This window comes from Podarcis gaigeae (genome assembly GCF_964106915.1).
Source record: "Podarcis gaigeae genome assembly, chromosome: 10".
NCBI classification, from domain to species: Eukaryota; Metazoa; Chordata; class Lepidosauria; order Squamata; family Lacertidae; genus Podarcis; species Podarcis gaigeae.
In genome coordinates, this window is record NC_139686.1 from 21,414,995 (window position 1) to 21,427,125 (window position 12,131).

General features: G+C 43.3%; 1 protein-coding gene across 1 annotated transcript in view; it reads right to left on the reverse strand.

The window, feature by feature from the left end:
* Positions 1–12,131, reverse strand: part of PTN (pleiotrophin) — an 89,817-nt gene that overhangs the window by 21,142 nt on the left and 56,544 nt on the right. The window contains exon 2 of the mRNA XM_083701028.1: positions 1,366–1,475. Within this exon, the coding sequence (XP_083557154.1) occupies positions 1,366–1,474 (109 nt within the window). The 5' untranslated portion in view covers position 1,475. The remainder of the gene's footprint in view (positions 1–1,365; positions 1,476–12,131) is intronic.

Genomic DNA, 12,131 nt, shown 5'->3' on the forward strand with positions numbered 1-12,131 from the left:
TATGGATCCTTGTGCCTGTTTTGCTGTGATGACGCTCCTGAAAGTGTCATGCAAACCCTATGGAAAGGCTTCCCCCAGCATAGCTGAAGTTTGAACAGAGGTTTATGGGAGGAAATGTCGGGCCAAAGTACCAACAAATATTCATGAGGATTTTATTTATATATAAAAGAAAATTGCAAATGGTTGCAGAAATAGTTCTCGGTAGTGGCGCCCTCCCTGTGGAACACCCTTCCTTCTGATGTCAAGGAGATAAATACCCATAGAACTTTTAGAAGACATCTGAAGGCAGCCCTGTATCAGGAGGTTTTTAATGCTTGATGTTTTGATGATGTTTTTAGATATGTTGGAAGCTGCCCAAAGTGAATGGGGAAACCCAGCCAGATGGGTGGGGTATTATTATTATTATTAAGAACTTATTTTAAGATTGGGAAAATGAGAAACCTGGAGGGATGAAATGGACAAATGTGTCCATATTTTCTTCATACATAGGAGTGGGGTGGCAGTCCAGCACTCTAGCCCTAGACTGCAATTGCTGTCCATCCATCATCTCCATGGCTGTGATGTAGTGATGCACCTACAAAGTGTTTTAGGTGACTGATAAAGGTAAAGGTAAAGGGACCCCTGACCATTAGGTCCAGTCGTGGCCGACTCTGGGGTTGCGGCATTCATCTCACTTTATTGGCCGAGGGAGCCGACGTACAGCTTCTGGGTCATGTGGCCAGAATGACTAAGCCGCTTCTGGTGAACCAGCGCAGTACACGGAAACGCCGTTCACCCTCCCGCCGGAGCGGTACCTATTTATCTACTTGCACTTGACGTGCTTTCGAACTGCTAGGTTGGCAGGAGCAGGGACCAAGCAACAGGAGCTCACCCCGTTGTGGGGATTCGAACCACCGACCTTCTGATTGGCAAGTCCTAGGCTCTGTGGTTTAAACCCACAGTGCCACCCGCATCCCAAGATGACTGATATGCCCCTCCCCAAAAAAGTGGTGGTGTTAATGACAATGGGCAGGATTCACCTGAGTGAAATCAGAGGAAGCTTGCACACAGAATTCTGCAGCAGGACATTCTTCTTCCCCTCGTGCCCCCTAAAACTGGCTTGGGGGGAACAGGAAAACCCCAGAACAGGATGTGGAGGGAAGCATATGTTTCCATCTTGCAAGCTGAAATGCTTGTGATGATGGAACGACCAACATAGCAAGATGTTGAATTCCTCTTCCCAACATTTCCCCAACTAGTCAAGGTAGGGGAAAAGGGAGGGGGGAGAAAACACTTTGTAGACCAACACATGTATAAAACAGACAAGGAAAGTGAAAATTTCCCCACATTTTCGAAATTACTCGTAATAAGCAATAGCATCCTTACCTGGCTTTTCTTTTTTCCCTGCCTCGGTAGTGCTCACGGCTGCTAGCAGGAAAATAAACGCGAAGAGGACAGCTGTAAATACGCGACTCTGTTCTTGCCGTTTCTGCATTCTGGGAATTAAGAGGCGGGTAATATATCAGAAGGCAATACATGGTATATGCAGACAATATATAGGTAAGATGCTCCAGAGCGACTAAATAAACCACTGTTTGTACTCATAATGTACTGCTAATGGAATAAAGCACATTCACGTACAAGGAGATCAGGGATCTTATTAGGAAGCTAGAAGATGAGCTCCAAGAAATGTCCCCCAGATTTGATACAAAGTCGAAGGTTCTTCTAGCGACCTGGGAGGCCTTGTGGTGGCGGCCTCAGTAGCAGCCTAGCAGGCTTGCACCAGTGGCAGCAGTGGCAGGAGGTGGAGACAGAAGCACAACATTGTGGGCAGGAGGCTAAGCATGGAGCCCAATGCTGTGCAGCTTCAATGGCCACAGCTCCTCCTCTCTCATGCTCAGGAGAGGTTTGTCACTGATGCTGTGCCACTCTCAGCTCCACCCTCAGCCCCCTCAATATTGGGGGTGCTGAGCCCCCCTATAAAATTTATTGAGAGGGCTGAAGACACACCTCAGCCCCTAGGAGTTGGCACCTGTGGCTTTCATAATTCCGGGACTGTCCCTGGAAAATAGGGACACTTGGAAGGTATGTGGTTTTCTCATTATAGGTAAAGGTAAAGGGACCCCTGACCATTAGGTCCAGTCATGGCCAACTCTGGGGTTGCAGTGCTCATCTCGCTTTATTGGCCGAGGGAGCCCATACAGTATCTATAGACTTATGAAAAAGACGTGCCCATTTAATCATGCATTCTTTAACTTGTTCATCTTCCATTTCAAATTTCAGCCAGTGTTTATACATTTTTGATATAACATGTTCATCATCATTACACAATTGCATCTCAAAATCCATCTTACTTTGTTCCATGCCCCATCTTTTAATCCAACTTACATCTCTCTGCTAGTTGTAAATAAGAAAACCACTGAAACTCGTGACCTCCCATTACTAATTGCTCCATTAATTTATTTATTTTTGTCATCTCCTTGATGCAGCTCTGTAATAACTCTCAATGGGATAATCATTTCTCTTTTCCTGCCACCATTTTGTTTAGAAAGCTTGTTTAGAAGCTTTCTATAGAAATCTGTTGGGGAGTGCTAAGCACTCTCAAGCCTTCCTCAACCTTGTGCCCTCTGGGTATTGTTGGACTTATCCCTGACCATTGCTTCCTTTGGCTGCTGGGTATGTGGGAACTGGGCACCCAAGAGCACGAAGGCAGCAGCAAATTGGGAAAGGTCGAGCTTATCTTTTGACCAGTGGAATTAAAGGCATATTGGAGAAGTGGGGACTATCAGTGGCAAAGCAGCATTAGAGAAAAGAATGAAGAAGTTTATATCTCAACCTGCCCCCTAATTCTACACTAACTGACCAAGCTAGTGCCCTCTAGATGTTTAAGACTACAAGTCCCACCATGCCCAAGCAGCATACGTCTACTCAGAGGAAAGTCCTATTGAGTTCAGTGTGACTTTTTACAAGAAATGTGGGTTTTGCATTGCAGCCTGATAATGTGGTCTGCCCACATTCACCACAGCAAAAGTTGGAGAAGGGGGAACTGCAGCAACAGAAATGCTGTAGAATCCAGATGCTATGGTTAGCATAAAAGCTGATAACTAAATCGCATGCGGCTGTTTCAACACAAACAGCTAAAAATGCCTTTGAGCTTCTCATAGGTTAATGCTTTTAGGTGGAACAGAATGCAAAAGAGACACATTTTAAAATCAAAAGCACATTCTTTTTAAGAAATCCAGTCCCCCCCCCCATTTGCAAATGGGCTTTTCATGCTACATACACAGGACCATGATCTAGAATCACCTTATAGTTTGCTCTTAGATTATCGCTTTGGGGGTTTTGCTGGTATTATAAATTGCTGTTTATTATTGATACATTATCATTGTGTTTTAAAAGCTTTTCAAAAACTGTTTTGCTTAGGACTCAGTATAAACTACTTAGCTTGTTCATAATAAATGCTGAAAAAAGTGGACCCCCTTCTAGTGATTTGGGGGGCAGTTGTTGTGAACCTCTTCATATTGTTCTGAAACTTCTATAAAGTTAAGGGGGGAAGCATGCTGTTAGTGAGGCAGGGCCATTTTTTTTACAATTCTTATATTCTTGGCAAAATCAGCATATTTGATGCAGCCAAAGTAATCCTTCTTTTTCTCTCCTTAATACACATACAATAATAACAACAACAGCAGCAGCAAGAACCTTAATAGTCACAGTGTTTCAACATTCTTCAGTAGGGCTGTACAACCATTTTGTCTGAAACCCAAACTGAACTGCATTGTTTATTTTAACCATTTGTGCTGAATCTGGATTGGGCTGAGGTAGGGACAGATCGCTACAGAGAGGCTTGAGTGGACCGAAATCAATTTGTAGCCATTTATGCCAATCCATAATGAGAAAAAGGGACATAGGTGGTGCTGTGGGTTAAATCACAGAGCCTAGGACTTGCTGATCAGAAGGTTGGTGGTTCGAATCCCCACGACGGGGTGAGCCCCCGTTGCTCGGTCCCTGCTCCTGCCAACCTAGCAGTTCAAAAGCATGTCAAAGTGCAAGTAGATAAATAGGTACCACTCTGGCGGGAAGGTAAATGGCATTTCCGTGCACTGCTCTGGTTCGCCAGAAGTGGCTTAGTCATGCTGGCCACATGAGCCGGAAGCTGTACACCAGCTACCTTGGCCAATAAAGCGAGATGAGCACCACAACCCCAGAGTCAGCCACGACTGGACCTAATGGTCAGGGGTCCCTTTACCTTTATAGATACTGTAGCTGACAGAGAATCAGAAATCTTTTTTCTTTTCAAATAAAAAAAATTAAAAAAATGTGTTTGAGTAAACACTTACAATTAACAAAAGAATAAGTATAAAAACTATAAAGATGAGGATAGACGGATAAGAGACAATAACAATTAATATAGAGATATGATATGAAGATATCTGAAAGCAAGCAGGGGGAATCAATATGGGGGGGAGCAGAAGAGGAAGTTGAGGGAAGTTGGGGGGGCAAATTGGGGGAATGTATATTATTGAGTTTGATGATCTGATATGTTGCAATATGATAAAAATGTAAAACCTAATAAAAAATTATTAAAATTATTTTAAAAAGAAATCTTTTTCTTTTCACTTCTTCTTTATTTTCTCTTTTTCAGTTTTTATGTTAACCTTTGTACATTGTTTTTTCTTTCCTTTTAAAGCTTTAATAATAACGAAATCTTTCATTTAAAAGAGAGAGCACTCCCTTAATACTCTGCCATTCGGGGGGGGGCTGATGCACCCACAGAAAAGAGGAAATTCATAATCAAACAAAAGAACAAAAGACAGCAGAGATTTGAATACAATTTGCATATACTAATGTATATGTATGGATTCAAATTTAGAAATCGCACCAAGAAACAGTCCTCTACCCCAAGAATGCATAACCTGCAGTTCTCCAGATGTTGCTGTACTACAACTCCCTTTCCATTGGCCTTGCCTGCTGGGACTGATGGGCAGAGGACTCTGACAACATCTGGAGATCCACAGGTGCCCCATCTCTTCTCTACCCACCCTCCAACTCCCCACCCTATGGAGATGGGGGCAACTGGAGGACAGTACCCTCCCAAATAAATTTTATGCAGACTGATATGGGGAAACTGACTTTCATCGCTCTGATTTCAGCACAAGACAAAAGCAGTACATAAACGAGCCTCCAGTCTTCAAAAGCTAAGGCTTTAAGTTCACATTGAAAAGAAAGTAAAAGGACTCTGTCTCTAATCCGACAAGGGAAGAAGCAATTCTCACCATGAAATGTGTTTGAAAATGTCATTTGGCACTTTTAAGTGTCTCCTGCTGGTTGCCTTCTCGCTGAAAAGTCACATAATTGCTATTGATGTGCACTACTGTGAAGGGAAGCCCAGTATCGGGGAGAATAAAGTGCTAACTTCTTCGGCGTTAGAGGACATATTTTAATACATAAAGATGTTGATTGCAATAAAGCTAATTGTATGGCCATGAGATGATGATGTAACAGCATCCCTGAACAGCCCCGTTATGACACTATAGTAATCTGTGAAGAAGAATCCGTTATGTACACACCATTCCCCAAGCATCATTTGACAAATCTTGCATGAGGGTCACCAATGTGGGCACAAATGTACCCACTGGTACCTCTTACGTTGCTCATGAAAGGTTTCTGTAAATATTTCCTCAAGAATCTGCAATGCATGAGGGACTGTTTGTTCTTCCTGCTCACTGCTTGTTTGCACTTGCTTTGCCTTTCAGGCACTGAACATGCCCTATCAAACATGCCCACGTTTCATTAGATGCCAGGATTGGACACCCACACTTCCATCTGTTCTGAATTCAGGAAAGGTGCAAAAAGTCACCCTCCTTGCAGGATTGCCATTGGCTATCAAGCTGTTACTGGGCCAAGTTCAAGGTGCTGTTACTTACCGGTACATATGCAGCTAGACTGGTGACTGGGAGCGGCTGCCGAGACCATATGACACCAGTCCTGAAAGAGCTACATTGGCTCCCAGTACGTTTCCGGGAACAATTCAAAGTGTTGGTGCTGACATTTAAAGCCCTAAACGGCCTCAGTCCTGTATACCTGAAGGAGCATCTCCACCATTATCGTTCCGCCTGGACACGGAGGTCCAGCTCCAAGGGCCTTCTGGCGGTTCGCTCCCTGCAAGAAGTGAGCTTGCTCATGTGCCCACTGGGTCAAAAAGACTGATTCCCCCTATATTCCATGCTTTCTAGATTTTGTGGTCCCACCTGGGAAATGGTGAATCACTCTACTTCCAGCCCATAGCATTTTCCCATTTCTTCACCCTTTAGTCCATTCCATACCTTTTGACTCATTTATTTGTGGCATTAAAAGAAAAAGGTTTTGTGGGGTTTTTTTTGCAGGAAAGCACATTTAAATGCTCATTAAAATTTTTTAAAATGCATTCTTTCTCAGAGCAGGCATTGATATTTTTCTCTCTCAAAATACTTGTTTTCAAGTGTACTTTTTCTACCTTTTTTTTTTCTTTTTCAAAAATATGACCTTTGCATTGGAATGTTTGGGAAGTGCAAAGCTAGAAGGCAACTAAGTTCTGATTCACACATTAGTCCAGGGGCTTATGGAGCAGGTCACTACAGACTGGAATGGACAAAGATCAAAGTCTTTTAGCCCACCCACACATCAACAATATCCAGATTTTGTTTGCAACAGGGAGAGGCAATTACAGAGTCCAATGATTGCTTCCATTCACTCCGTATATATGCAAGACCTGGGGATGAATGGTGTCAATGGCTTGAGTCTTGAGGAAAGTTCAGCCACCTTCCGATATATCCACATTAGACTGTGAAACCAGGCATGCCTCTTATGATAAATCTCATTTCAAGGTGAGACGATCCCATATTGGACCCTAAGGCATATGTTCCGCTCTTCAATTGTTTGGCAGCGAAAAGGTAGCCTCGAATAGCCCTGCATTTCAGAGCAGTCCTCTGCTGAATTTCCCACAAAGATGGATATTCCCTGCAATGGAGAGAGGCAACATACTCACCCAAACCTCCGCTGCATCCAGTCTCATGATCGTGTTGACACACCTGTTCATGGTCATCATTCTTGCAATCTGTTACTGAAGAATACATTTGCCCCTATGGATAAGGCAAGTGGGTTCATGTTCCCTGGCATTGAGATGCTCACTCATGTGCATCCCACTGAAGGTCATGTGATGCAGGGGCATGGCACCTGCAGCTAGATGCACATTTAAATGCACCGCATTATTTCCAGTGAGATAGGCTTTTGAGTGAGTACCTTAATGCCAGGAAGACTTGGCTTGGTTACCACAGTGTTTCCTCTGACCCTTTGATGCCCACCTGCTTGTGACACATGCAGTTTGATCTCCCTAAGGAGGATTCACCTACCATGGAATTGTTGTTGTTACTATTAATAATAATAATAATAATAATAATAATAATAATAATAATACCCTGCCCAACAGATAATAATGATAATAATAAAAAGTGATAGAACATTAAACATTAGAAACTTCCCTAAACACGGCTGCCTTCAGATGCCTTCTAAAAGTCAGATAGTCAGCCACGACTGGACCTAATGGTCAGGGGTCCCTTTACCTTTACCTTTATCAGTCACCTAAAACACTTTGTAGGTGCATCACTACATCACAGCCATGGAGATGATGGATGGACAGCAATTGCAGTCTAGGGCTAGAGTGCTGGACTGCCACCCCACTCCTATGTATGAAGAAAATATGGACAAATTTGTCCATTTCATCCCTCCAGGTTTCTCATTTTCCCAATCTTAAAATAAGTTCTTAATAATAATAATAATACCCCACCCATCTGGCTGGGTTTCCCCATTCACTTTGGGCAGCTTCCAACATATCTAAAAACATCATCAAAACATCAAGCATTAAAAACCTCCTGATACAGAGCTGCCTTCAGATGTCTTCTAAAAGTTCTATGGGTATTTATTTCCTTGACATCTGATGGAAGGGCGTTCCACAGGGCGGGCGCCACTACCGAGAAGGCCCTCTGCCTGGTTCCCTGTAGCCTCACTTCTGGCAGGGAGGAAACTGCCAGAAGGCCCTCAGAGCTGGACCTCAGTGTCCGGGCTGAACGATGGGGGTGGAGACGCTCCTTCAGGTATACTGGGCCGAGGCCGTTTAGGAAGTTGCAGAAACCTCCAATCCTGATTTGTAGCATGTTGTTGCCAAAGCATTATGGGAACACTGCAGATAGTGAAGCTGCTCAGCCCTGACCTCACTCTTCTCTGAACCATTTCAGAGAGTCCTCCCAAGAATTGTTGCTTTCACTTTGGGCAAAGCAGGAAATGGTTCCTATGTCTCTTGATGATCTCTTTAGGAAGGGGAGACGTCTGCTTGTATGGCTTCGCTCATCCTCGCGTGACAAACTTCATCTGCTTAGATAATTCCCTCTTGTGCCCGATTGCTAGAGGTACGGTGGGTAATTAGCAGGTATGAAACAAAAACACAACTAAGCAACACATGAACTGCAAGCTGCCAGTCATGTTTATCATTTACACAGTGCTAATGATGTAGAAGGAAACTGTAAAGGCAATTCTTGAAAAAGCGGGAGGACTCTTGGCAAAACCTGTTTCTGGGGAATGATGCTCTTGGGGTCATTTTCATGATCCAGGAACAGCAGCTTTAGCTATTCATCAACGTTTGTTAGGATGTGTTTAAATCTAATTCCAAAGAATAATGCATGGGTTGGTGGGAAAAGCTGCCAGAACCACGATTTGATAGCTCAGGGATGGATGATCAAGTACAAATGCTTTGAATGGAAGGTCTGTTGTGTTCACATGCTGCCAGAGGTTTTAACGTCCAGCCACTACTAATTCCATTTTTTCTCACAATAGGTCAGTATGAGGTGATCATTCAGGACAATTAAGTCATTCTGAGCTAGAGTAGTACAGTAAAACAGGTTGTGCTTGTACTTTAGACCTATAGGGCTGTCCCTGGTGAACACAGCTGTTTCAGGGAATGCATCCTTAAACCAGTAGGGGAAGCTGGAGTTTTCTGAAAAGGGGGTTTATTTGGACCCTCAGAGCCCATGATGGTAGCATGGCTGTCAAAAGGAGGGCCTGAGTCGATTGTGAGCACTGCTTCCCATCTCCTCCTCAGCAAGTTGTAAGAACAAAACTTTTGTTGTTGTCGGTATGAGGCCCAGCATAGCTTATCTAGCAGTGGCCAACTTTGCTCTCACAAAACTTCCAACATTTTACAATGAAAACAGGTACACTCCTATGCAGGAGAAAGGTTGAGGGCATGATCTGGAAGCTAAAACACAAATGTCCAAATGACAAAAGACAAGCAAGGCATGCCGCTGGCTAGGATAGTGATGGTGACTATTTTTCTGCGCAAGGACCACATTCCTTCATGGGCAACTTTCTGAGGACCACATGCTATGAGTGGGTGGAGCCAGAGGCAAAAGGGAGCAGAGCCATTGATGGGAATTTCACCTTCGTACAGTAGGCAACTTTCTGCATGCACACAGTCCTCTTTATCCTACATCCAGATGAGCAAGAGTTTTTAGTGTTCAGCGACACAGTCCAGCCAGGCCAGAACACTCAGATGTTGTCTGGGGAGCATGGTTGAAATAAAAACACAGCATTGAATTCCTGCACCTACATACTTTGAGAGCTCAAGTAAGAGTGGTAGGAGACATGGGAGTAGTGAAAGGCGGGGAATTCAATCCACATTGAAAGGAGGAGCTACCCAATTCCCACTTTTTGGAAGAATGTGAGAACCAAAACATAGTCATCTTCAAAATTCACACTTATCTGAATTTTGCGATGAAGTTATCCGGCCAAGTAATGTGTACAGATGTGTGCAAAAATGCATACTATGGAGAAAATAACATGTGGAAATGCATTATAATGCAGCAAATTGCTTTGCAAAAATGTGTGTGTTGGGCAAAATCGAATACAAACATAAATATTAGGAAACATTTGCACTAAAGTGCTGATAATTTTTCATTTTTTTAAAAAAAGGTGATATAGAAATCTGAAGAACTGAACTTAAGATTGGAAAAATGAGAAACCGAGAGAAGACAAATTGGTCACATTCGCCCATCACTACACGGGAGTGTTGTGGTTGTGGGTTGTCTGTGCACAGAAATGCACACTAATGTAGATTAATGTGGTGGGGACTTTAAGTCAATAATAGTCTGTCAAATCAAGCCATGGGGTGGGGGGACACACATCACACATCTCTTAGAACAGGTGGTCCCATTGGGTTCTGGGGTTTTAGTCAATTGATTGGTTAGATTAATTAATACATCGATTCATTTTAGCACAAGGCTTTTGAAGAACCACAGGTGGCAGGAAACACATTGGAAGAGGCACCCCCCACCCCATCTTCTTCCACACATGAAGGAATGTCTTTCTAAGATGGGTCTGACATCTTAGCATCCTCTGAAAGCTAAATGCAGCCATGGGCCTATGGCAGAAAATAATGAGAAACTTGAAGGTGCTAAATGGAACACTGGAAACGAGCCCCAACCAGAAATTAGCAGTGGGACCACATAACACCAATCCTGAAAGACCTACATTGGCTCCCAGTATGTTTTCGAGCACAATTCAAAGTGTTGGTGCTGACCTTTAAAGGCCTAAATGGCCTCACCCCTGTATACCTCCACTCCCATCGTTCAGCCTAGACCCTGAGGTCCAGCTCTGAGGGCCTTCTGGCAGTTCCCTCCCTGCGAGAAGTGAAGTTACAAGGAACCAGGCAGAGGGCCTTCTCAGTAGTGGCACCCACCCTGTGGAATGCCCTCCAGTCAGATGTCAAGGAGATAAGTAACTATGCAGCCTTTAGAAGACATCTGAAGGCAGCCCTGTATAAGGAAGTTTTTAATGTTTTATTATTATTATTGTATATGCTGGAAGCTGCCTGGAGTGGCTGGGGCAACCTAGTCAGATGGACGGGCTACAAATAATAAAATTATTATCATTATTAGTGGGCCTTAGCAGGACCCTGAAAGCTACCTGTGGGTTCCGATGTCCTGAATCCTAGGATTTTTGAAAGAGATCTCTTATTGCTACCTAACTGTTAAGAAGATATGCATTTTCCCCTATTTTCTGTCTGGTTCAACAGAATATATTTAGAGAAGCCTATGTTGGAAAGGACCCTGAGCCCTGGAGGTTTGGGCAACTGGCACTCTCCCTCTCTAACCATCCTTTCCCCCACCCCATCAAGTAATACAGCTCCTATCTCCAGAAAAGGGTGGCTAGTTCAGTTACAGAAAGGTTTGATCTGTGTGAAATAAAGAATCCCACAAAGGCACATTCTGTTCTTTCATCCCTGCTTGGCCTAATTGGTTCATGCAGCTAATCAAATATTTCATTATCCCGGATAAATATTCTTCTTTTGTTCTGCTCCTGTTTCTGAAATAGATGGATTCACAATGCCAATGCAGGGCTGAACGATTCCATGTAAGGGCTGAAGCCAATGCTCTTAAATGTGTTTTGGGTACATTTCCATTTAAATGTAAAATCAATGTGAAAGAACGACTCCTCGACTAAGCACCAAGTTAAGGTAGAGGGATATAAAAGGGTTGATTGCCCCAAAGCAAGGAAATGTCTAGTCAGACACATAACACCGCCCCAAGTGTATGGGCTTGAGGAGAGAGCAACCAAATCAGAACCTAAAACAAGTCCTTGTTGAGAATATAGAAACTGTAAGACAGGGCCTTTCTTGGAATAGCTTTATGACAATTCAAATGTAGAATTGTTTATTAATTGATGAAAGTGTTGTAAATCATGTATAATACACACACACCGAGAGAGAGAGAGGTCTCCCTCCATTTTCTCACTATTCTGCTGTTTGCATTCCCTCCCCCATCACTTCATTCTAACATTATGGCAGTATGGCAGAGCCAGAGGCATTACTTTTGCTTTAAACAAACATTTGCCTATAGCATCTTCATTACACTTGGACCACTGAGATGCCAGGAAGCACTTGGAAGCGATCCCTGCTCTGATTTGTACCACCTTGCACAGAAATTATTTGAATTCAATCAGAGAGAGAAAGAGAGATGGTCACAGATATAGGGTGGTTGCCAGTGCTAGTCCTACTCAGAGGAGACCCATTAAAATGAACGGACTTGAGTCATGCCTACTAATTTCAATGCATCTACTATGAGTAG